General features: G+C 40.7%; 1 protein-coding gene across 1 annotated transcript in view; it reads left to right on the top strand.

Moving 5' to 3' along the window:
* Positions 1-26,964, top strand: part of LOC134142590 (VPS10 domain-containing receptor SorCS3-like) — a 304,720-nt gene that overhangs the window by 225,361 nt on the left and 52,395 nt on the right. Inside the window, exons 8-14 of the mRNA XM_062579860.1 lie at positions 6,115-6,204; positions 9,335-9,514; positions 11,841-11,987; positions 12,365-12,467; positions 16,436-16,512; positions 16,619-16,710; positions 22,218-22,325. Coding sequence (XP_062435844.1) covers positions 6,115-6,204; positions 9,335-9,514; positions 11,841-11,987; positions 12,365-12,467; positions 16,436-16,512; positions 16,619-16,710; positions 22,218-22,325 — 797 coding nt within the window. The remainder of the gene's footprint in view (positions 1-6,114; positions 6,205-9,334; positions 9,515-11,840; positions 11,988-12,364; positions 12,468-16,435; positions 16,513-16,618; positions 16,711-22,217; positions 22,326-26,964) is intronic.

The following is a 26,964-nucleotide window of genomic DNA, read 5'->3' as shown; positions in this document are numbered from 1 at the left end:
AAAAGGCTTTTGTACAAAGTGGTGTGTGTGTGTCTTTTTTTTTTTTTTTTTTTTTAATCTGAATCAAATTCCATTTTTATCAAAGTAGACATTTTCATGACAAATGATTCTTTGTCAGACTGTTAAAAAAAGAAAAATATTTTTTGTTTTTAGACAGCTTTAGAATTGGGAGGGTGGGATTGGGGTGGGAGGGCATTTCTCCTTAAGATATTATAGAGAAAAAGAAGTTCCTAATCATTCTACAACCTAAACATGTCAAAACTTAGCTCAGAAAAATAGTTTTTTACTACTCTTATTTTAACCAGCATTCAGGAAAATTTATAAGCTTTTATATTTAGGAGGATCTGAGTGTATGTTTCAGATTTAATATCTATTTAAGGCTATGCTAAGTGAGTTTACTTTGCTGAATCAAAGTCAGCTATCAGGTGAGTAGACTTCAACCCGTGGCCATAGGCACGGCAGAGATTATACCAATTCATATAGATACCTGACCTCAGCTCTCAGTCTGTCAATTTAGTAACTTAAATAAGCAGTATGTTTTCCCAGGAATAAAGAAGAGAGAAAGGTATGGTTTTTAATGTGAAATCTCTCAGCAGTGAAACAAGATGGGGGCGGGGAGAGATTAAACGTTGATTTCCCAGTCTAGAGCCTTCTCTTTATTTTCACAGAAGTGAAATACATCGTGCTGAAATATATATTTCTTTCCTCCATTTTTTAACTGGGAGCCAAAGGTCCTAACAGAAATCAATCCCTGCAATTTATTTTTAACTTCACCCTGCTTAGCTACAATTGATTTTTATCTTTGCGATCGATGGTAGAGAAAATGGCTTGGCGGGACAATGGAGTGCTCTCCAACTTGTAGGGTCTGGTCCTTGAGTCTTTTATTGAAGAAATCATTAAAAGCTTATTATGAAACTAATAGGATGAAGATGTTTAAATGATGAACATGATTACACCTGTTTTACTGGTGAATAATGCTTGCTACAGCTGATCTTCTCTTACCCCTATTTAAAATGCTAGATGACACTCCAGTGGGGGAAATTAATCCATACAGATGAAAGAAAATGCATCCCAGGCACTAGTTAAAAGCTTTTCTTAAAGCAAGACAGGCAGTAAGTAGTTAGCTACTTTCCTATTCACTGCTGGGTGCTTTTCATCTGTTTCTAGCACTGTTTCATCTTTGCTGTGCCAAATGTTATCAGACTTGGAACTAGAAGCTAAACATCTGTTGATAAAAATTAACATTTTCCTTTTCATTACTTATTTATTTATTTACATTTTGTTTCTAGGGCTTTTTGTGCTCACTTTCTTTTATTTCTCTATCCTTTCCCTCATGTTGTCTGATGTATGAGCAGCTGAAGATGTAAAGGATCACCTTAGCAAACTCATACGTTTCCTCTGAAATCCTTCAAAAGGAAATTAATGTGTACAATTATGTGCCTCTCTTAAGCTGATTTCTGTGTGAGTTGCTTGCATTTGCAGCTATAACATAGCTCATGCTTTGGTGTAACTGTCCACATTTGCTGCAGGAGTTGCTGTTAAAGCAAACTTGATATTTTTTCTCAGGATCACCTCAGTCCTTTAGTTGTGCTGTCCTAGCTCTGAGGGGAGGGGAAAGTGAATTGAAAACCAGGGCAGTATAATAGATGCTGTTTAATGATGCTTTATCTCAGCAAGCTTTTGCTGATAGGTCTGTCCCTCTGAAGTGTGGCATGCTTTCAAAGCCTGCTTAATTTATCAGGCATCTTGAGGGTGCTTTGCACGCAGAAGTTTTAATCTGCATGCATTTCTGCAGCATAGAAAGAGGCACATCTCCTCACACTCTGGTAATTGTATGTTGCATTTTATGTGCAGAACGTATGACATTAATGAAAACCACAGGGAGATAATTATGGCTGCACTGCACTTATCATGAAGTGATTCATGCTGGAACAGTGGAGAACCTAGGTACTGAGGTACTTCCACATACCTCTTGGTACCTCAGTACCTAGTATGGTTTGTCCTGGCCATGATGAGCAATCAAGAAAGAAAAACATTGCACGAGACTGGTGCTGATGTAGTCCTCCTTTACCCAGCTGATCGTATCTCCAGACTTTCTTCTGACTGGTGTTGGGCTTAGGATTGAGGGAGGGTGAGGGGCATAACTTTTCAGTTATCACCGCGGCAGACCTGTGCAAGGCCTAGAGAGGCTGGCTCTGAAGAACACAGAAGTTCCTTACTAGAGGTGTGAGAATAGCAGCCTGCCTACTTAACGTGGCATCATTCCACTGTGCTTTAATCCACGGTTTGATTTAGGGAAATTTATGCTCATGAAAAGGATGAAGGGTAACTGTGATTAAGGGTAGCTATGATTGCTGAGCAGGGATGCCCAAATATTCCGTTGGGTTGGAAAACACAGATTCAGGATGCCATTACAATACTAATACTAATGTTTCTTAGCTTTTGAATTCTAGCAACCCATTTGATGTTACTAGGAAGGGGGTAAGAGAAGGGTAGCTTATGACTGGGAACTACAGGTCTCTCAGCATTAGCTAGTCAAGGGGATGAGAATAAACCCTGGCATGTTATGATCGGCAATTTCTGAGGTAATTTTGGATGTTTTGGGATATCATGGAGCTTTACATGCACATTTTGAAATGTGTAACAACTCCTGCTTGCTTTCCAAACTCTTTCAGGTGACCAGTCTGATTTTTGGTGAAAAAATCTAAGCCAAAAGAAAAAAGAAAGAAGGAAAATCCTTAAAGAATCATGTTCAATCATTAACATGAGAAATAGCTTAGTTTTTTTCTAGGCACATCATAGAGATTATGGAAATGAATCGATTCCATGGCAGATTTTCTATAATTCTTTGCACCCTTGTGAACATCTTTGTTATCGTCTATGTTTGATGTACTCTGTCCCTTTGCAGGTCGTGATGACTGGTGGGCCAGCGTACTGAAAATTTGAGGCAAAGAGAGAAGCTTCAGAAGTTTCTCTTTTCAAGTGTCAATTGATGTAACTGAGACTAAACTTTCCTCTTGTAACAAAATGTGAAGGCATTAAAGAAAACTGGTAGATCATATGGAGTGGGGAAGAAAGAACACAAGTTAGGAAAGACAGATGTGTTTAATGACAAACACATTTATCCAAAGGAATCATTTCCACTGGCCAGCAGCCCAATTAAACACATAAAATAGAAATCCAGAAAAACAGATTAACGAGCCAGTCATTAGCAAAGGAGGACGAAAAAGACAAACCCAGCTAATTCTGTACTGAGCATGACAGATGAGCTCACAGCAAATAATTGGGTGACATTCATCAAATGTGAACTAAAAGGAGGCATTAGAGGGGAAAATGCTATCATAATCTCTGGGATTTACAATGTTGGAGAGTTTGCTCATAAGAAAAGGAGAAGTTCATCAAAATAAATTAAGCTGGACCTTCCGAAATTCATTTTCTACCACAGTATTTGCCAAAGCTGTACTGAAGGCTTGATTATTTTTTGGAACTGTTATAAACATGGATCTAAATCATGCAGAGATGAGGTTCTGGCTGAGATAAGCTTCACACAGCCCCTGGCAACAGAATTTGTGGGTGGCTTCATGTAACTAGCTCAGAAAGATAACAGACCATAGAGGTTCCTGTATCTAAACCTTTGTCAAGGCAACTTAGTGCCAGGTAGAGGACTGAAGGAGAGTTTAGCTAATGCATAGTGACCTTAAACAGTGTTCAAACCCTACTTTTCTGCCTGGTTAAAAAAATAAACAAACAAACAACCCCCCCAATAGTTTGGAGAACCTTATAACTACGTAACATCTTTTGGCAGTAACAGACTTGGAGTAAATCCTCTCTTGGTGCAGAGTGGGGATTTGATCACCTCTTGAAATTTCTTCCACATCATTTTCATGTGATTAACTTGAAGACTGTTGACTCTTCCCAATGTTAATTAATCATTACAGCATCCCTGTGGAGGATTTAGCTATTCATATCTGCTTCTGAAAGGACGGTCAATGACCATATCTGAGCCTGTCAGAAGAGGTAGATGTTGAACCCAGGGTCCATACAAAGTAGTCACTGGAAGTATTTATTCCTGTCTGTACAAATAAAGAACTGATGTTGAGATCATGAGCTGGTATAAAATGATTTTGTATGGCAGAGTTATGCTGATATATATCATTTGAGAATTTGGCTCTTCCACTAAAGGATAGAAATACCACCAAGAAAAGAGGGGCTATTTGAATATTCCATGCACTGTTTAGATGGTATGACCTGGAAGTGTGAGTTCCTTTGGGTAATGTTTGTACAGCTGATAGAATGCAATCATACAATTATTGCAATCAAGAATTTTTGCCTTTGAGTTAGACTGTGTGTGGATCAACTGCTTAGTCTGTTCTGTCCTGTGAAAACCTTATTTTGATGTGGTAATGCTAGACGGCAAAGATATCCTCGTGAAATAACACTCACAGCATTTGCACTGTCATCACAGCTGGAAAGCAGGACCCCAAAATGCTGCTGTGGCAGTCCACAGTGTGCTCAGTGTTCTGAGGTTCAGGTGACCCCTGTTGTCTCCCTACTATTGCCACTGGCCTGTTGTGAGGTCCTAGGCAAATTGCTTTTGATTTCCATGCTTGTTTTTCCCTTTGACATTAGCTCTGCACTGTCTGCATAGAGTTTCATCTCAGTATGGTATGGGCCATTTTTACTCCCTTCTTATGCACTATTATTCTATGCACTATTTTGTATAATGTTTTTTGTTATATTTTTAAATCTTTTTTGAGAGTTCTAGATGCAGCTATGATCACACTGCAAATAAAAATGGCAAACAAGAAGAAGGGAAGGTCTTAATGCAGAAGCCTCTCCTATTTCCGAACTTTTCTCTCTTTCTTTCCAGTTCTTCAAGCTGTCAATGGAAAAGCCTTATCATGAGTTGATTAGATATCAGATTTCATGACCAGTAATATTATGTCCTTCAAGTGACAGCTTCTCTAGAGAAGAATGCCACTATCTAGAGATGATATCATTACTGTGTACGTAATTGATGCCATAACCATATTCCATCTAAGTTCACTCTGAAATACAACTGTCAAAGGGAAATATATCCAAGCGACAATCTAGGATCTTTCTGTTCACTTTATTGGAAATGTAAGAAGCCAACAAATGACATTTCATATAATAGAGAAGTCCTTTGTGTTTTGTTTTATCTCAAAACCTGCAAGCTTGCTAAAACAGCAGAAAACAGGAAATTCATCCATGTAAGCCTTGTAGCCAAGCCTAAAAGGGTGCCAAAAAGAACACCCACTGGAGGAATAAGGGACTAGTGGCAAGTTTACGATCCCCTATCTTATAAATTATCAGTGCTAGAAATGAGTATCACAAATCACTGGAAAGCTGAAAATCTCAGCTTCTCAAAGATGTGTGGCATTTAAACTTAGCCTTGATAGCTGATGTTCAGGCAGTCCATAAAACCACAGCAGCTGGATGCCTATCAATGCCCCCTGCACCCTCATTCAGAGACAATGTGATTTCAGGGTGAAGAGTTTTTTAGGGATGTATAGCTTATCTCCAACTTTCAGAGGTTGCACTCATTGCACTTTGTTTGCATTAAATGGTGCTAGTGTGGATTTCTCCTGTTAGTGACTGTAAAAACTTGCTGAAAGACAGTCCTGGCCCAGGGATCTTACAGTGCAAACAGACAAGGCTGAGAAGCAGCAGAGAGAAAAGGTATTATCGCCTTCTTTCAGAGGAACAGAAAGAAGCACAAAGAATTTAAATGATTTGCTCAGGGTAGTCTGTGCTGCAGCCATGCATTGAATTCACCCAGACCATTTTTTCTCCCAGTTAAGACCTTAAACTTTACACCTGCTTCTCCCTTTTTCCTGACATATCTAATTTTAAAGTCATGCTGGAATTGAAGCATGAGAGATGAGATGGAAAGTACAATAGCATGGTTTATATAAATAAAGCTCCATCCATTCCAAGTCTGGGATTTCTCTGATGGAATTATACAGATGCTTTCAGAGACAGCTGTTTGGATCACAGAAAAGACATCTGAAAGGACTGCTGTAAAACCCTCTTAGAGATGTCAGCATAGATATCTCAGAATGATGATCACTCACTGTCTTTGGTGTTTCACAGGTGACAGCTGGTGGAAGAGCAAATTACTACGTGTCGTACAGACGAGAGCCTTTTGCCCAGATTAAATTGCCCAAATACTCTCTTCCTAAGGTGAGTGCACTGCTTATGAACACAGGCATGCAACATGTTGAACAGCATCACCTGTCCAATGGTGAAGTGCCTGAGTGACGTTCCTCTTTGAGGAGCTCCATTCTTTGTGCTACTTGAATGCTGCTTCTTAAATATGGGGCTGAGATCCTTACATCTCCTTCCTTTGATTTACATCTCCTTCCTTTGATCAGTGAGGCTTTCAGAAGGAGCAGTTTGCTTATTTTATTTCCCTGCAATCCTCAAAAGAATGAATGGGAGTGAATGGATGTTTCAGCGAACAGAGCTTAGGCTAACTTATCTTCAACTGGTCACCTATGAACATGTTTTTCCCAGACCTGATCTGTTCTCTGTAAATGATTTTTCTGGTAAGCCTGGCCATAGCACTGGGGACCCAGGAGAATGGTCGGGATGCTGAGCACTACTGCAGTCTCCAACCAGTGAATGAAGCACAGAATGCAGAAGCTAATATGTCTATGTATAGATCTGCCACTGACCCCATTCCATAGCTGGACTTTGGCAACAATTCATGGAGGTATAATTGGCTCCCTAAAAGTTGGGCATAAAATAGCATAGCTCTTAGGATGCTTGGATGCACAGATCCGCTGTGTGATACTGTTTAGGAGATGACTGAGACAGCAGTGCCTGAGATGTCATTACCTGGCAAAGCTAGGAGTGAGCGAAACTGGCACTTCTAGTACCATTATGCCTGGCTTTCCCCTCTTAGGCTTTGGCTTTCTACCATATCAAACAAGGGAAGCTTCAGTAAGGAGAATATGTCCCTGGAATTATATTCCCAGGGACAAGTCATTGCTTGAAACCAGACAGAACAGAAGGGACCAACCTTTCCAGTGCCTTGGCTGGATGCAAGTTTCAGGGTAGCCCTACAGGGCAGATGAGACCACTACTACTCTTTGGAGCCACAAGATGGCTATTAAGGGACATTAGAGAAATCCAATTATTGACAAAAATGGCCTTCACCTTTACTTCTTTCTACAGGTGAAAATTTGGGGGTGGTAGTAGCTGGGTAGGCTTGCCTTGTGAGTTGTATCTAGCCTTCTGATTGCCAGTGTGATAGTGACAGTCTAGCAGACAGGGGATGCTTGCTTTAACTTGTAGCTGAAGACATAATAGTTGTGGAAGATTTCCATCTTGGACTCCCTGCATTGCACTTCAGCTTCTACTCCACATTTGGGCTGATCACAGCTCATCTGCATAGCACAGAGCATGGATAGAGTTTCTTTTGATTGTCCTTCCCTGAAGGTGGTGGTGGTGGATTCACAGTATATCACTACACATTGACTTTTTGGAATGTTGATGCTATTTTTCAGGAGAAAAAAACGCTATCTATGCTTCCACTTTATGGCTTGGCATTAAAAGCTGCCCCTTTGTTTAAAAAAAAAAAAAAAGTCAAGCAGGTGGAGAAAATGACTGCCCTATGATTGTCCTGCCTTCTTTACTGATGCTGTCAGACCGATTTGTTGGTGGCACTGGTTTAGAATTGGTGTGTTCCATAAAATCAGGGCTACTTTTGTCATTTAAAAAACAAAACTGCTTTTAAGCAAGGTGTCGCAGCAAAGTCTTTAAGCCAGGTAAAGAAGATTTGTTTATGCTGCCCTTAGTCACCAGAATATTTTTGCTGTATAGCTGTCCTGTCATCTATAGATTAATGAACTCTTCTCGAATTGTACATATATGAAGCTGGCAGTAGAGTAATACAATATTTCCACTGCAACTGGTCAACACAGATTGAAGCCTTTGGGTGATTTGCTATGTTTTCACACTGCTGGAGGGGGTTGGATATGTGCTTAATCTTCAAGGAATTAGAGCTGTTTGACATGAACCAAACATCCTGGTTTAGAGTTTCCTTTTATTGAGGGAAATGGCAGATCTCCCACTGGCTGCACTCACTGGACAGGATTAGGCCCTCAAAGTTTTTTCTTTTCATCCCTTGCTGATAGATGGTATTACATCTTCTGGAAATAGCACCATCTTGTCTACCCCAGCTTCTCCTCTTGGTAGTTCACACAGAAGTTTCAGTAGCCTACTGGGCAGAGTGGTAATGTTGAGCTGATCTTCCCCCAGATACTCTCCTTCAAAGCAGGTCTTTTTATCCTTTGGAAGATTTCAGATTTCCAAATACACATTTGCAGATAGAATGGCAGAACATCTCTAAATGAGGAATTAAGGTTTCTTGATCCAGAACAGCATAAGAAATAGGACTCCTTGACATCTTGGGGGAATTTTAAGTAGATACAATAGATAAATAGATGCAATTAAATTCTGTTTAACCATAGTGCCATTGCTTCAAGCAGAACCAGTATTAATCTGTTCAACAAGGGTGGCAAGGATGAAGTGCTTAGATACTCATCATCACCCTAGAGATCATCTTCAAGTAATGAACCTGCTTTAAAGGAGGATATGTACTGATAAAATTCTTTGATATTAAAACTAAATGGGGAAACCCTTGCTGGAACTTCACATCTCGTGAAGTGTCATCCTCACCAGTAGCAATCCAGCAAAATTTGGTAGGTGGATTATTTTATAGCCTACACAATGGGATAATAGATCTCAGACCAACTCTCAACAGAAGAGTGTATCTGTTACTAAAAATGATTACCAGCATTAGCTCAAACTGATCCCTATATCTCAGCTTCAGAAAAACATGAACTCATTTCCAGTTTCTGGAAGTGGTTCTTTACCTGCACCATTAGTGCAGGTTAGTTCAGCATATGAATGGAAGCTTTCACTGTTCCTAGCCTGCTGTTGTACTGGGCTTAACGACTGTGAGAGGACTGCAGGCTTCAGGGTTGTGAATCTAAAAGGAGTGATAAAATTGACTTTTAAATTTATAAATAAAAAATGCAGCTGGATGAAATTCCTTCAAGCTACCAAAAATGGGGAAGGCAAAAAGCCTTCAGCCAGCTGGTGGCAATTAAAAAAAAAAAAAAAAGGGCAGAAAAGTCACAACGATGGTAATTTATTGGCTTGCTTTAGCAGAAAATTATTTAAGATCACCTATAATTCATGCTCCATCTCCATTCTTTCATAAGTCACAATAATTACTACATTTCCCAAAGGGCAAAGAAATATAGAGATCCTTAGTAATAGGCCTTTTGTCTTCTTTTAACAGGACATGCATATTATCAGCACAGATGAGAATCAGGTGTTTGCAGCTGTTCAGGAGTGGAACCAGAATGATACGTACAACCTGTACATCTCCGACACCCGAGGTGTGTACTTCACCCTGGCCTTGGAAAATGTGAAAAGCAGTAGAGGACTGGAGGGAAATATCATCATTGACCTTTATGAGGTATGTAGTAAAGGTCATCCTACAACAATAGCAATTGCTTACTGGTTCAGACAAGTGTAAATCTCTCACCACCCTTCTAGGATCTTCATTTTTTGGGGGTCATCTCAGACAGAGCTATGATCTCCAGAGATACAGCTGTGCAGGCACCAAAATGGCACTGCTCCCTGAGGTATCTAGGGATTTGATTTTGTAAATCCAATTTAAATTTCATAAGTCTAATTTTAAATCCAATTATTGAATTTTATTCTGGGCCAGCTCATGTGGGGATAGATACACATGGATGCACTGCATTCTGCAGTGCAGTTCTGATTGGTGTGACAGCTTGTTGCGTCCAAGTCAGTAACTGGTTAGGCTGTATGACATCTCAGACCCCTATGATGTTTTATAACCTATTGTGGTCCTCAGGGTATTAGTTCCCTGCACCTTTCATCAACACTTAACCTCGGTGCCAAAATTTCAATTGATCAGAGTGATAGAATTTTGCATCTGTTCTACTTGGGTCTAAAAGGTGACATAAGACTAACAGTTAGACAGATACGCCCATGAAAGAGAGATCGCAAACTTCCAAAATGTATACATGATGATATATGATGTATCTCATTGACTGGAAGATCTCCTGAGATTTTAAACACTGTTCAGAACTCAGTGCTCTCTTGGCAGCAAAAGGTTATCTGTGATATAAACAGTCATGGTTGCAGACTGACTTGGGGAAGCTCTACTATAACATGGAGAAAAGTGTTTAGAGTTGCACATAGAAGCTAGGATTATACATTTATTTCCTTCAGCCAAAATAATGTCCATTTAACATCATCATCAACATGTTTGTAAAAACAACCAGTGTTTCTACTAACTCTACTAAAACAGACTTGTCTTGTTGGGAGTAGTTTGTAGCTGTTTTCTTCCCTAATAGAAATGTTCAGATTGGCAGTGGGGATTTCACATGGAAGTAACAAGCTGAAACAACTTTTTATCTGTTTGGATTTGTATTTCTGTGATTAATCTGGTTATCAAAGTTGGTTTGCCTGAATCAAAATAGAATAGGGACTTAGGCAGATCTTATCAGGGAGATCACAGTCAGTCCTTGTTTAAGGCAACTGCTATCTATCGTAAAGAGAGGTGAAACAGACATGTACATTACCTTGCAAAACAAACTTGCTCCATAAATTTGTGTGTCTCTAAGCGTCTGGGAAGCAGGTGGTTTTGGTGTACCAAGATGAAAGGGCCAGCAGGTCGTCCTGGTAATTAAAAGCAAGGAGAAAAAACTCACAAATAACACATGAATCAAAATGAGTGACAGGCTTTATATTTTATTTTTCCCCACTTAAATATATTTTTCTGCCTCTGAAAATAAAATATTTCTATACTGTGATGAACCAGCTAAAATAAACATACATCATCTCCCATTGCTGGGCAATCTGTACTCCTCAGCTTTGTATCATAGACTCTTCACGGCTAAATGCCAGTAGAGATTTTCACAGGGTCATTCAACAGGTAGTGTTGTACAAGGGGTTTTAGAGCAGAAGGATTTGCTTCATAATTCTGCGATTTCCAGAAAGTTCCAGGTTTGCAGGAAGTTGTTTCTTTCTGTCTCACTTTCACAGCTACGCAACAGAGACTAGACTCAGTGCTTGATATGCTTGGGGACATTTTGACAGGACCATATTCTGTTGGAATGGGTTCTGCTGACAAAAAATCAAAACATTTGGAACAACTGGGTTGATTTTTGACAGAATTTGGGAATTGGAAGGAAAGTGAGGAAATCAGATTCACAGAAAAAAAAATCAACGTTTAAGCATATTCAGAATGAAACATTTCAATTTTTTTGTGTAAATGAAAGACCGACCCTAAAAACCTTTCTGTTTCATTTTTTCTAAAGTTCTGCATCTCTCTCCTGCTGGCTGGCTGGAGATGCAGGTGGGTCCACATTTTCTGACAGGAACTCAGAGGCCCACTCTGTGGATGTACCCCATTAGCCTACCTCATCTCCTCTGTGACCTCAGGATCTTTCCTCCCTTTCCTTTGCTATTTGACCCAACTGTATCCACACTGCTTCTGGAGAGAATATATAGGAGACCTGCTGTCTCCTGTATTATGGAAACATGGGAAAGGAGTGGGAAAGAGCACATCCCCAGGCCCACAGAGCTGCTGTGCACACAGAGGCCCTGCCAGCTGTGCAGGCAACATCTGGATGTAATTGGTGACTGGATGTGATTGAGATGACTTTATTGCTTTTTCAGAGAGCTTCCACTCCTGAGAGTCCTCAGAATGGGCTTTCTTCTGGCCTGTTTTTCCGATGTGTTTTTTAATCTCTCTCCATTTTTCCTAGGTAGCAGGGATCAAAGGCATATTCCTGGCTAACAGAAAGGTAGATGACCAAATCAAGACTTTTATTACCTACAACAAAGGCAGAGATTGGCGTTTGCTGCAGGCACCAGACACCAATCTAAGAGGGGATCCTGTAGTTTGCCAGCTGGTAAGTGGTAAAACTTTCCAAAGCATAACTGACTCTTTTAGAGGTTCTTGTACTAGTAAAGAGAAAATTCGGACAATCTTACGTGACCTTTTTATGAAATGCGAAGATTTCTAGGAGAAAGTGGCTCCAAATCAGATTGTTGGTAAAAGCAAATGCAGACATGCTCCCTTGCAACGCAGCATTCCTGCTTCTCTTTCTCTGTTACTTTTCTGCTGCTTATTCAGAAAATGAATATCTGCTGCAATTCATAATAATACTAAGAGCGGAGGGGTCATTTTCAGAAGGATCTGAGCATCTGTCAGCAGTCACCAAGGGTTACTGATGTTCAGCTTGTTCAATATTAAAGCTTCTGCCTTTTGTTTGTTTCCTGTCAACAGCCGTTTTGTTCCTTGCACTTACATTTGCAACTCTCAGAGAATCCATATACTTCAGGAAGCATTTCCAGCAAGCAGACAGCTCCTGGGCTGCTGGTGGCAACAGGTAAGAACATAAGTAATGCTCCTCACCATTCACCCATGTCTCACTGGAAGTCTGAAAATATAAATGAGATGGTTTTTGTCATGTAATTCATATTATCTCTTGTTTGCCATGATCTGTGAGAAGGAATGTGGCCCATTGTTTCAAATAAGGTGATATCTGTCTGCTATTTGTCGTACTACAATAACCTTTATAGAGGTCTAAGTTTACAGCTACATGGGGTTATTACTAACTAGGATTACTAACTCCTCTCACTTGACATCATTTGAACCACTCATGTAAGACTACCTACTTCCTGAAGTTACCATGAACAAGAAGAGGGCTTATAACCATGGGTACATTTTCAGAAGGTATCAATACTTTTGAGGATCAAGCACAGAGTTGTCACAAAGCCCTTCTGTTCAAGATTTCATGGGTTCTTGTCTTGTGCGTGACACCTACTTTCTATACTGTGTTGCTCCAAGGCTGACAGTAGTTCATCAGCGCTATGTGGGTCGTTGTTACCATGAGTTGTTCTGTGAAATGGTGTTTGGCAGGTCAAGATGCTTAAATGACAGCCTGCTACAGTGCTGTGTGGAGGCAATGGCTGACCCATTATAATTAATCTGACAACCATCACAGGCCCCTTTTGTTCCCTGTTGCTCACTCATAGCATGCAGCCTAATCAGGATGGACAGAGCTACCCAACTGCACTCAGAGCTCCCACAGTGCTTAGATCTGTGGGAGCTGCTGGCAGAACAAAGCGCTTTCTGAGTGGCTGGTGCTATGGAGAACTGGCAGCTCGAATATGTATACTGCCTTTTCGCAGGGAGTCTTTTGCATTAGTACGCTCTCCATAGAGGAACGTTAATATCAGCCTAGTCTTACTTGTCTATATAGTAAGGGTAGGACTTACTCAGCTAAGTGAATAAAAACCCAAAGTAAGTGTATTACAAAATATATTCCAAGAGCTTGACTATTCTTTCCAAGGCTTATTTTAGCTCTAATTGTCTCTTGGCAGTTTTTCTACTTTGTCTTGGTCAGTCTAGAAGTGGCTTGCAATTGCATCATGTTAGCATATTGCCTGTATAAATATATGCTGTTTCTTCCAGCCATTTCCATTCTCATGTTCCCCTGTGCTTCCAGTGTGTCTGCCAGAGTAAGCTAGAACCTGAGAGACAGGTTCCCCTCATGACATTTATAGCTCAGCAAGACAAACAGTGTGATTTCCAGTTCACTGGTCAAGACCAAACAGAGAGAGATACTTTGATTTAAACTTCCAGATCTTCTCATGCTTAGCCAAGTGAAGTCATCACTCCTGACAGGTTACACTTGCTAGATGGATGCATAGAAGCAAACTGAGCCCGTAATGTTGTGATTTTTATTCTTTAACCTTTGAGGAAGCAAATAGAGGCAGCCGGACAATGAGATTCTAAATAGTGATCCAAATGTTAGTCAATGAGGTTCTTTTCAGGCTGCCAGTGCTTGAGATGAGTGCTTTCCCATCTAACAATTAACCTTTAAAAGGCAGATTGTTATTTTAGCCTTACTGCCCTGTACAGTAAAAAGCTTAACCTGATGGGAGTATACACATCTGTTTCTACTAACCAATTTTCAACAGTGGGAGTGTCTCATCATGTTGGCGAACATGTCCAAGGGCAAACGTTGCAGCTTATTCTCACAAGGATGGTCTGTTCAAACCATCCACTAAGAGATGTCTTACTCTTTGACTTGCAGTGGTGCATTTCCAGTAATGATGGGAAACGCAGACACTTGATGTGAGGGCAGAGGTCAGACTCTTGCAAAGAGATGATCTATTTCTTTGTATCCAGTTGTGGAGCTGCCAGTACCAAGGCTTGATACAAATCCTCTTGATCTGCTTAGGAGTTAGTTACCTTTGATGGGGTTTGAGTGTCCGTGTAGCTCAATGAAGCTATACAGAGAGAATGAAAGAAATCATGGACTCAGGTTACAGGGAATAACAGATAGACAGAAGTGGTACCTATAGAATCTAACCATTTTACTTCCTTTCTTTGCCACAATCTGTGAATCCCTGGTTGGAAACCTGTTTATTGTTTTAATATTTAGAGTACAATGGTACATAAATTATGCTTCTGCATTTAAGACAGCATCTAATTCTTGAGGGCTTCCATACGTGATAGGAGTTAGACAGACCTTTGGACTGACACAGCAGATCCATTCTCATGAACTTATAGGGCCTGAATGTGCCTGTAGACTGTTATTTTATATGGTTCCCCACTGCAGGACTTACTTGTACATTCATCTAAAGCGATTGATCACTCTTACGTGTATCAAGGGATAAGATTAGCTAGTTGGGCAGTGTGATGCCCTCTTCATCTTGAGCACCGATGGAAGAGCCTTTTTTGAATTGTCCTGCAATTCTGAGCTAGAGGTTTTATTTTTGGAAACTGTTGTCACAATAATGTGGCTAGTTGGATTCCATGATGCTGAGAGGAGTGCATCTGGGTTTTGATTTCTCATTTTCCAACATTAAATGTCAGAAATTCAATTAACATTTTCATTAGTGTTTTTTTATTGTGCTCCTGTTGATGCTACAGATGTGTAAGATGGAATTCTCTCCCTTTGCTATTTTTAAAAAAGAAATATTAGTTCTCCCTTCCACAGAAATTACACCTACTTTAAAAATCATCTCGCTCAGAAGGTGTGAGAGTTGCAAGATACTGACCTCAGTGCAGTGCTGGGGATGAGCTAAAAAGGTCTGTTTGGAGTGTGTACAAGTTTTTCAGTTATTAGACGTTACTCTTGCAACTGTTGTTCCAGGGAGTGACAATTTAATCCAAGTTTGTGATTTACTCTGCATAATGCCATGAGTTGAGGCTCTCTCTGCCATCTGAGAAAAGGGATTCTGAAAAAAAATTACTCATTTCAAGTCCCGAGGTAGTGTCTCTAAATGGTGGTGTACTGTGCTGTCTGTACATGCAGTTGAGGGTCATATCTGCGCTTTCCTGAGTGCTGCTCTGATGTGAGGCATAGCCTTTCTCTAACACATGATGAATGCAGAATTGTTCACCCTACAGGAGTGTCAGCAGAACAGTTTCCATCAGAATAGAAATGACGAGATTAAAATTAAGAACCCTACAGAGTAAGCTAGTAAGTTTGGACTCACAGCTTGGGCTAGTTTCAGGTCAAGGAAAACAATCAACATTGTTTAAAATGCTGCTCAGCCTGAACTCTGTCTCTCTGCTGCTAAGTCATTTGGTGCAGCTTAATTCTCTGCACTCTTTTTACCTCCAGGTGAAGTTTATGCCTAAACAAACAAGGTTTCCTTTAACAGGAGCTAGTATTTAATTACATTACAGTCCTCATTAGTAGGTCTTCATTGCAAACCATTGATAGACTTGGGAAGAAACTTTATTTGTTTGGCTACAAGTTCTGAAATCAGTTATATTTTATTTTGAGCATTTTGACAGAATCCTGAGTTGAATTTCTAGCCCCATTGAAATCACAGACTTCAGTGAGGCCAGGGTTTCACCTTTAAATTCAGCTGTTCCACAAGAAGTGGAGATACAAGTAATATTACCTAAGTGAAAGACACTACCAGACTGCCAGCCAGAGCATGAAGATTTAAAAATTTTGGAGCGAAAATGCGTGTCCAATGGAATGTCTTGTAGCTGCAGATAGTAGCCACTATTCTGCATACCATTCTGATGATGTCCAAATGGACAGGTAATTTCATATACAGTTTTTCATGTAGGTCCTTGGCTAGAATAAGCTGGACTTCAGTTGTTTGCATAGTTGCAGTTACATGCAGTGCAATATGCCGGGAAAGTAAGCTGGTAATACCATTTCTCTCTGGTGATTTCCAAATTGATAATGTTTTCATGTGTTTGCTCAGCTTTTGTAAATTAGTCTTGTTTAATAGAATTAAGAACAGCAAAGTATTTTTTCCTGAAAAAGTGCAGCTCTGTGTCTTTCCACACAAGAAGTTCTGACACTTGCTTGTGTTGCAGGCAACATTGGCTCTGAGCTTTCCTATGCTGATATAGGTGTATTCATCTCTTCTGATGGTGGAAATTCCTGGAGACAGGTATGTTTTGCAGAGGGAAGGAAAACATGGAATCTTTTGCTAGTCATCTTCTAAGTCTTCCCTTTCCATTGATGGAGCACTCATGTAGTACCTGCTTGATTTGCAGATCTTTGAGGAGGAATACAGTGTGTGGTTTCTGGACTGGGGAGGGGCACTTGTGGCGATGAAGCACACATCAATGCCCATTCGGCACCTGTGGTAAGGAGACTTGTTACTTTGAGAAGTTTTCTAATGTGGTAAGTTGGCAGTGGTGATGACATCTTTTGCATCTCCTGCTCAGCATCTTTTTTTTTAGAAAATGAGCCAATATAATAATTTTATCTGTCTTCTACCAGCTTTTGGTTTTGTTAATTAATATAATGATTATTGTACATATTACTGTATTAAAATTGTATAATAAAGCATATAATTTTATAATTATTTATTACTATAATTGATGCATAATTATCATTTATATATTACAATTGTATACATTGATTTTATATATATAGCTGTATACATACTCACACACCTTTTTGAATTACTCTTTGCCCTAATAATGTGCTAGGAGACTTCAAGTAGTGTTTCTTTCTGCTAACAGATACATATATACTTGGTAAGAAGCAATCCTTTGTGCTCCAGGTATTTCTGTGAGGGTGTGTCCCCCTTACATTTGCTTTTTCATTTGTACAGTTTAGTATTAAACCACTAAGACAGAGAAAGGGAGGGAGAGGCCAGGGCTGTAGGTGTTGATAAGAATGGTAGAGGTACTTGCTAATGCCACTGTTTCCTGTAGGATTTCACTGTCAGTTTCCACAAACAGCAGTGTTAACTGAATAGGGTTGGAGGGTGGAAGAGGGCAAGGTAGTTTCTCAGTTGAAGATGCTATTTTCATAACGTGTGTTAGAACAATCTAAGCACTAAAGATATGGCTCAAATGAATCCCTCCCACGCTTTCCTCGTAGCCTTTACCTCTCTTACATCTACCCCAGTTAAATGTTGGAGAGAGGCATTCTGAAATTCAGAGCTAACCTTTCTGTTTACAGATAATATATGTATTAGCATCACCTTCAGTCTCTGATCTTGAGTGAAAAGGGGGCATGGCTAATGGACTGACCTACCCAGCTTCTAATGCTGTTCAGAAGTGAATTAAATAGAAATAACCTTCAGAGCAAAGTTTTGTATTCCTGTCTGCACAGGTGAATCATCTCTCATCTTGATGGTGCTAAGCACATGTCTATCTCATGAACTTCACTCAGAAGAGGAAATGTGGCCTTCAGTCAAATAGAAAAAGGAAATCAATGGTGTTTGGCAGCAGTGATGAGGTGTTAAGGTCTCTTATACCCGAGTCATTATTGTACGTACTCCTTCAGTTAAATGACAGACATTCAGAAGCTGGAGACTTCATTACTGAGGCTAAGTCTGTATCCATCACAACCTGATCTTCCAGAGATGTACCTTAAGATCATAAATGCTTACTTTTTCAGTATGAAACATTTCTGGACTTTGTACTCCTGACTTGAGAGATAATTTTGGAATTTCCCCAACATACGTATCAAAGTTTTAATCTGTTGCATTCAAGCACATATTTTTACCACCTGAGCTGAAGAAATGACTTTTACTATGAGAAGAGACTTTTATCCGCAGGTTGTATTTTGTTCATATTCTTAAGGCTGTGTAATTTTTCTAGGATCTTGTTAGAGTAAGTGGTGGGATGGTCCAATAGACAAAGTGTTTTCCAAGAGGTGCCCTTTTGCTACTGCCTCCATGTGAGTTCACAAGCAGGTCATTACCTGTAAAATATGGATGATGATCTTTCCTTTCAAATGTTCAGGAAACAGATGATTTGTTGATATCATAAGCAAACTTGTTGCAACCATAATGCAATGTATGAATGTGCATACTGAGTCAGATCCAGAAGTCAGTCTAGGCCAGCATCATCTTGTCAACAGTCTCCATGCCCCATAATGATGTTTCCTCTGGAATACAACTCCCCTCTGCTCAGGATCTTTCTGTCTGTGGTTAGAGTTTCTTATCCTGTGACTAAAAACATTTGCCTCTGCCTGGTAACTCAGTAGTCATGGCTGTAGGTGAAGTGCTTTCAGAAAAGAGGACAGCAAGAAGACCATATACAAGTCCTTAAGTCAAACCAAATATAAGCCAAGGGAGGAGATATGTCTGTTAGCCTAGTGTGGATGTCACCATCAGCAGTAGGTGCTTCAGACTGTTGCCAGCTGAGCTATGGAAGAGTGAAAGAGCCGTCAGCCATGTATTAACCAGTTATGAGTATGGCCTTCAACCCAGGCGTCACTGTCTTGTTTAATTTAGTCTTTCCTTGTGGAGGCTCCTTTGACCTACAAAACCAGTTATATACAAATGCCTGTACTTAGACGTTAGGTGAGTTTGGTAACAGGCTGACTGACTGTAGGAGCTAAGTGTTCAGCTCCCCTTTGCCTGCCTTGGAAAGGCTCCTTTCAGATGTTTTCCCTTTCCAGCAATTCTCATGAAGTGGCATGTGCAGTAGTACTATGAGTGTCCAGCCCGCTGTATTAAATGAGGAGTGATTTAGAGCCATTATGAATAAACTCCAACAGGTTTCCTCCAAAATTGTGCCCTTAGGGGCTTTGGAATTTGCTTCACATTGCCTCAGTAGACACCTATTTTGTGGGCAGGAGCAGAACAGATTAAAGGGTACATGTATATCTATTAGTTCTCAGGTGGAGACATTGTACAGTAAGTTTCATCCTGGAGAAAAGAGGGGTGGATAATTGAAAAGCTGAGAGAACTTTAGCTAAGTTAATGAAGCCTGCTGTTCCCCAGAAATTGAAATGCTATTTAGATAGATAAGGATGCAGGCAGAGAGCATACTAATGCACAGGTGTATGGGAAGATACATATATTTAAATAAATAGATATAAGGCAGATAAGCTTTCTGTATACTATTTTTCCCCCAGCTTTCTGTCTGTGGTCTGTAGTCAGCTTCCACTCCTGGCAGATTCATACTGTCTATCAGGTGAAGGTTCTGCTAGATGCTACTAGAGGTAGGTATTTAGGGAATGGTGTCTCTGTGAGGCTTGGATCTTTTTATTAGAGAACTTGGCTTAATGTAACCCATTTTTTTATAATAGGTCTTACTCTGGCATCTTTGTTCTTAGGTAGCATCTCAGATAGTGTTTCCTGATGCTGCCTATTTGAAGTTGAAAGGATTCCATTTCTGACAAGACCTCTCATCCAAATCCAAATCCTCACTGTTAGCATGCTTGCTTTGCCCTACGCTGTAAGAATTGCTATGTCCTCCCCTTTTTCTTCTTATCAGTGAAGTAGAGAACAGAGAGGAGGAAATTCTTTTCTTTAGAAGTTTGTAATTGTCCTTTCTGAATTTATTGAAGGACCTAAGCAGAACGACCCTTTCTTAAATATTTTATTGTCCTTCCCAAAATGTCTGTGATGAATCACCATGTCTTGAGGATGAAGTAGGGTTTCCCATTGATTATTCTTGAGCATTCACAGCACAGGGTGCTAACTTTCACTGAACAATAAATATATTGTGGTCATGGATATCCTCTGCTCTTGCCAGCCACAACTTCAGCTTTTCTATTCCTGGTGATGGTGAACTGAAGCTGAGGATCTTGTGAACAAACTATTATTTCAAACCCTTGGGATATATTTTGATGTGCATTGAATTAAAGAGACAGAGCTTAAGGGAATCCTGGGAAGGATACCCTGATGAAATGACTATCTCTTCTTGAAATATTTGAGCTTAAAATGTAGAACTGAATTGCCCTCATTGGAAGCAGAACTCCAAACTGACCCTGTCCTTCCATGTGCACATACACACAGATACTACCCCCCAAATTCCCCTAGCCTGGAAAATAAGACAAAGTTTTCTTTTATGCTCACTTTAAAACAAGAAATGTTTCCCACCATTCAAAGAAGATGTTTGTGCCATATTTCTCCCTTTGGTAATGTCCATCAAGCATAATATGTCAGCTTTCACAGCCCAGGTACCTCTTAGAATTACAGACAACTCCTAAATAACCCTGCTGGGAGAGGATCAAATAATTTTAGAGTCAATAAACCTTTGTGCTTCTCTGTTGGTTTTTCATTTGCTGCTATAATTTGGAGCTGAAAATCTGGCAGCAATTGTGCTGAAGCAGTTGTGTAAAAAATCTAGGGGCAGAGAAAAACTTGGTTGTTTTCAGAATTGCTCATAAACAGCAGCTCTGGGAGTTGGATGCTGACTATCAGGCTAACAGCCTGCGGGTTACCTGTCTTTTCTGATACAGTGGGGGCTGGATGTGTAGACCCTCTGCTGGAGGTTTTCTGCAATCTCTTGGGCACAGTTTATTAGGGCGATGCACAGACCAGTAGCTCCTTGGGGTACCAGGAGCTGTGGGGTCTCCCTATGCTGGCAGGGCAGGGTCTTGCAGGCAGGGCCCATCCTCTTGCCCCATGAGAGAGCAGGGCAACGCCAGCCCCAGCGTGGGGCCCCTCTGTGGTGACAGGGCTGGGCCAGGGCTGGGCCCTGCAGTCACTATGTGCATTGAGGTCTGGATCAGGTGCAGTAAGGGTGGCTGGCATCAGACACAGTCCTGCAATGGCCAGGCAGGGCTGTGGTGATGGGGCTGGGCTAAGGCTGGACTGGATGGTTGATTCCTGCAGATTGAGATCAGTGGGTCTGGGCCCTGGCAGAGTCAGAGCTGGAGACTGACACTGCAATAACATCACTGGGGCAGGGACTGGCAGCCCCAGGCTGAGCTGAAGTGGGGTCCTGGGCCATGGACAGGGAGAGGGAGGCCCCATGGGAGGTTCATCAGGGCCAGCAAAGCCTGTTACTGCCCTCAGGGCCCTGATGCAGTCTGTCTGCTGGCATGGTCAGGTAGACTTTTCTTCTACCTACTCATGTACAGTTCTGTCAAAGATATAGGGGTGGCTGAAGTATAGATGAGAGCAGGCTTTGCTAACCCTCCTCTGCTAATCTAAAAACATGTACTAACTGTAATTCAATCAAGCCCTAGAGCTGGGTTGGGATACATGCCCCTTTTGATAAAAGCAGAAAATAAGGCACAAGGTAGTTGTGGGTAAGGACAGATGATCAGAAACCAATGAATCACTGACACCACAAACACTCTCAGCCACTAGGAAGGAAAATGCTTTAATTTTAACCAGCATTCAGTTTTTATTTACAATTGTGATAGGCAAGGAACCCCTGCACTAACCAGTAACAGAAGCTCAGTTTGGCCTCCTGCCTCCACCTTTTTGTAAAATGGAGGCCACCTCTGAAATGGCAGACAAATATGAATGGGGATAGAAAGATTGTAGCTAGGCTATATGGCACTGGCATGGTTTGAAATGTCACATAGCTGTGACAGCAATTTTTGTGTATTCAGACCAGGGCTGCACATGCCCTGAGCTCTTCCTCATGCCAGGTGCTCTTGTAGAATCAGCAGTAGGACTTGGCAATGTCCCTTGATCCCTTGAGGTCTGATATATACCGCTGGAACAAGTATATCTATGTCCTTATTGCCATAGTTTATACTCTCTAAGGTTTTGATCTTTCAAAGTACTTCAAGAACATGAATTAGTGGGCTGAGAGACAGCAAACATCAGTGTCTGTCTATAAATCCAGCTTCTGGAGCTTGCAAACCTTAGCCAATAGTTAACTGCTGCAGTTGCACTAGAGTAAGGGTTTTTATGTGTGTAAATCTTGTCTGCTTCTATCCTAGGGTGAGTTTTGATGAGGGAAGAACCTGGAGTAAATACAGTTTCACATCAACACCACTTTTTGTGGATGGATCCCTTGTGGACGCTGGCATAGAGACCCAGATAATGACGTAAGTACAGCAGCTCTTAACTTTCTTTAAATCCTATGGCAGAAAGGATGGATGGAGATCCTCAAGCACACGAGAAGCCTGATGGTGTGCAGTGCAGCATTATCGAGCTGTGTGTGTAGTGTTGCATGAATACACAGTGCTGTTTCTTGGTCTGTGCTGATGGCCATAGACCCAGAAGGACTGTCTATTCATTCATGTGACAGTGATGATGGAGCCAAACTCTTCACAGTAGTAGCGAAAGTATAACAAGGGGCAATGGCCCCAAGTTGTGGCTTGGGAATTTAGATTTGACAGTAGGAAAATCTGCTTCCCTTGTGGATAGTATAGCCCTGATCAGGATAACGAGAAATTGTGGTATCACCATCCCTGGAAGTTTTCAGATTTTGGCTAGATGAAGACACATCTGCCCTGATCTGTAGTTGGCCACAGTTTCATCTGAAGTAAGAGGGTGGACTAGCAATATCCAGTGGTCCCTTCTCACAAACACTTCTGTGAGACTGTGTTCACTGGAGCTGATGGCCCAGGGACTGCAGTGCTCTTCAGAATCCAGAGTTCCATATAGTTGCATCTGTCGTCACTTCTGTGCTTGCTCTAGTTGTGTCACTTCACTTTTTTTTGAGGTTACTGGCAGGTTTGAGTATCCCTCAACCACATTGCTTGCATCCACGTTGTGGGCTGTCCATTCGGTTTCCATCTCAGAATGTGTATATGCAGAGCTGAGCTCAGTATAACCTTCCTTGACTAACATGTAGTATGTTAAAATCTGCCCATACTATGGAAAGAAGAGCCTGTACCAGCACTGAAGGTGCTTGGAGCTTCTTCCCATCAAAAGTGCTTGCTGGGGAGATGGGTAAGGCTGACAGAATCAGTGGAGAGATCTGGACTCAAAATAGGCCAGGATCTGAGTTTATCAACTGGATGACGTAGAGAAAATTTAAAGTTCAAACACATCTTCAAAAAGTCATTTGACCTCTTGCACAAAGCAGGTCAGAGCACTGTGCTCTGGGATTCTGAACAAAGCAGGGACTAGGTGCACTCCCTTAATTGCTTTCAGAGATGCCTTTTTACATGTACTGTTTTGGGGCGGTGTGGGCAAGCTTTCTGAAAAGGATCAGAAAGCAGGGTGGCTAAGATGCTGTCCTCAGACTGAGGCATGCCTGGGAAGCATTTCTACTGTGGTGTGACGGATTACCTTTGGTTAATCACATCAGACACTGCAGCAACACTCTAGCTCAGAGGCTGGAAGTGTATACATTTTACTTTGCAGTAGGTTTGTTTATCCTGCTTTTTGCAACTTATACAGGAAGGTTCTTACAGATTTACACTATTTACAAGAGGAAAGAGAATCAGGCCCTATATGTTGTCCTCTATGTCTCAGTCCATCTGCCTACTTAAATGGTGGGAGTGGGTAAGTGGATCTCATTGCTGGTGTCATAGATCATGACAGGCTGAGTGTAGACTACTACATAGGCTTGTCACCAGTTTCTTACAAAGCTTAGATCAGATAATAGTTTTGTGTCTTGGACATTTCTGCTACTGATTTGAATTTGTTATAGTTGGGTTGTGTCATTCATGTTGGTATGTCTTGCAAAAATCATATGTACATCAGCTTTACACAAACTGATGTAACTACATGGTGAGGTATGTTCTGTACACAAAGTTGAACAACTTTTTACTTGGGGGCTTGAAAGCTCACCTTGGTTCCAAGAAATAGGCTGAGGAGAAATCCTCCACTAGCAGAGAGTCATTTGAGCTGGCTTCTTTGCCCTCTATGCCATGACAGAAGTGTCTTGGTCCTATAGTCCTGGATATCTTCATAAATCGGGAACCTACAGCCAACTCCTATAGAGCTCATCCTGTGCTGAACTGTCCTCAGGAGGCCAGGCTAAAAAATTATGATATCCTTTATGGCTATAAAGTGTATGAGCTCTTAAGCGTGGTGACTTGGAGTTTGCTTTCCAAACAATGATGGGACAGCACAAGGCAGCCTCCATTTTGATTTCACAGACAATTGTTGAGATTTCTGCGGGAACAGAGGTTGTATCTATTTTGGTACAGGTACTAGTTTTTCCTCTTTCTTCCAACACCATGCCATGGCTTCAGTTGCTCATTTTCTTCATGAACATGGAGTATACGTTTGCATAGAGGGGCTTTATCTGTGCCTCTGCTGTTTTGCAGTCTGAAAATATTGCCCCTATTTTTGTAGAGAAGAGCAAAACACAACAGCATATAACATACCTGTGAGCTTTTTCACAGCTGTGCTGTGAGCATTCTGCTGGGGGAATATGTGCACATCCCTGGCTGAAGTTTAGAACTGACATTCTGTTCACTCTCTGCACATTTTTCTCCAGACACAATGATAATGTTTTACTTTCTGTGATGGTAGCACTGGCTATCTGTTGCTTTCCAACTGCACACATGTGCGTGCAAACACTCACATGCAGTTCTGAGCTCATATAAATCTGCACATCAGCACCTTCATTGAAATCAATGGACCTAATCAGTTTCAACTAGCTGTGGATTTAGCCCATTTACTTGATAAATCAATGTGGTTTCCTTTTGAGATGAAAGATGCATTTTAATTTTAAGATTATTGTTACTTACCTACACCTTTTTATGATAAAGAAAGTAGGAAGTGAGTTATCTTCCTGAATGTTGTGCATCAGCTTTGTTGAGAATTGATTTGTTTTTCTTTTGGAATCTTGGCAGATGTTATCTTTTTTATTATTATTATTATTATCATCATCATTAGTGAGTAATTTTTAAAACTATTCATAAGCATCTGTAAAGCCATAAAAGGAAATTTCACATCATGCTTGCTGTAAATGTTTAGAGAAATTCCTATCCACAAAGTTAAAAGAACTGAACAGGGATGGTTCATCCTCATACCCTCAAAATGGTTTCTATGCAGATCACTTAGGTGTTTCTTGCAATGAAAATATACAGATCTGTACGTGCAGAGTAGGATTATGCTGAGCTCGTGGAGGTTTTGACTTAGGGAAATTCCTTTCTAGTGCTATTGGCCATCCTCTGAGCCAGGACAACATGTGGTGACAGGAGGTATGTGGAATTTATGTTTGTGGGTAGAAAACCCAATGATTTCAAGAAGCTGATGGGAGCTACACATGGGTGTGGGATCAACGTGCTCCAGCTGAGGGTAGGGTCACTGGGAGCTCTGTGGGTAGAAGCAAGGCCGAGGCAGAGGTGCTGAGTCTATGCTCATATTTAAATATCATCGAACTGAATGGTTGAGTGGCTTTTAAGGAGTTTGTCTCTTGTTGTGGAAAATGTGAAATATTCCTTCTAGTGTTGCCGGCTGACTCCTGGTAGGGAAAATCTCTGCCATTGATTTGCATCAAAGTGGTCTGTGTTCAACTACTTCCGAAAAATAATGTCCTGAGGGGAGAGTGTATTAAACAGTCATTACAACCCAACTGTTATTACCATATTGCATTATTAACAATATTATCATAATATTATTTTATTCAAGTCACTATATCAGTAGAATTACCATTATTCCCAGCCTTCATTTTGTGGCACATCCTCATAGCAGGCTACCTGGAAGTAGCAGCAGTTTTAACATAGAGTTTGAACTTCTGTCCTGCTGCCTTCACTCGAGAGTAATATATCTTTTAATGATTTTAGTTTCTTATGATTGGATCTAGCAATACAAACATTTCTGTGTTTTCAAACCACAGGCACAGGATGTTACTTGCCTAAGGTGGTCCACCTGTGAAAAGGAGTCCAATTGTGTTCCCATTCTAGTGGATTATGATATTCAAGCAAAGGCAGTGTTTTCTCCAGAGAATTGCTAGTTTATACCATTCAAGTGGAAGAAAAGTTGCTTTGGTGGGTCCAGAGAAGGATTTTATGTTGTTCCAGCTCTAACTTCTAATTATTATCTCTGCCACTTCATCTCCTGTGCTAAGCATCTCTCCAGACCTACATAGACAGAAATAACCTTTTTGCTTCATAGTCCTGCAGTGCTTTGCTATCATTTTAATCATCTCATTATACATGAGTATATGCAGACACTCATATATAGATAGGGATCATTAAGTTTGTCGCTACTGATAAATATATATTTATGTAGACACATCCATATGTGTGTGTATAAATATATATATGTTTATATGTATGTATACTTAATGATCCATATATATCTGTTTATGCATCATTGGGTATTAACATTTTCAGCGAGAGGATTTAATACAAGCTGGTCTGCCTGCATTGCTGTTACTGCTGCCCTTGGTTATGCATACGTGAGAAAATGTTCCTGGCTGTACATGAATGGGTTATGAAACCTGGCCCTTTTCATCACCTTCTTGTTTGTATGGCCCTGTGACTTTACAAAGTGTTAAATGGGAACGTTTTTCCAGCAGACCCATAAAATTGTTTACAACCCATCACTGGGTAGCAGAAGAGTGGGGCAGAATGAGTGAGTAATTAAAAATGATGGAGATGAGATGGAAGCCAGGAGAGGTTTGAGGTGAGCAATTAGAGGAGCAAAAGACGCGTTAGGAGCACAGGTCATACCTAAATCAGACCAAAGGTGCTTCTAACTCAGTTCCCTGCTCCAACAGTGACAAGTAGAGGAGGCTGAAAATAAAAAGAAATATAATGTTGCTTCCCTTGTATA

This window comes from Rhea pennata, chromosome 7 (assembly GCF_028389875.1).
Source record: "Rhea pennata isolate bPtePen1 chromosome 7, bPtePen1.pri, whole genome shotgun sequence".
In the NCBI taxonomy this organism is placed as follows: domain Eukaryota; kingdom Metazoa; phylum Chordata; class Aves; order Rheiformes; family Rheidae; genus Rhea; species Rhea pennata.
This window is presented reverse-complemented; position numbering and strand designations above follow the sequence as displayed.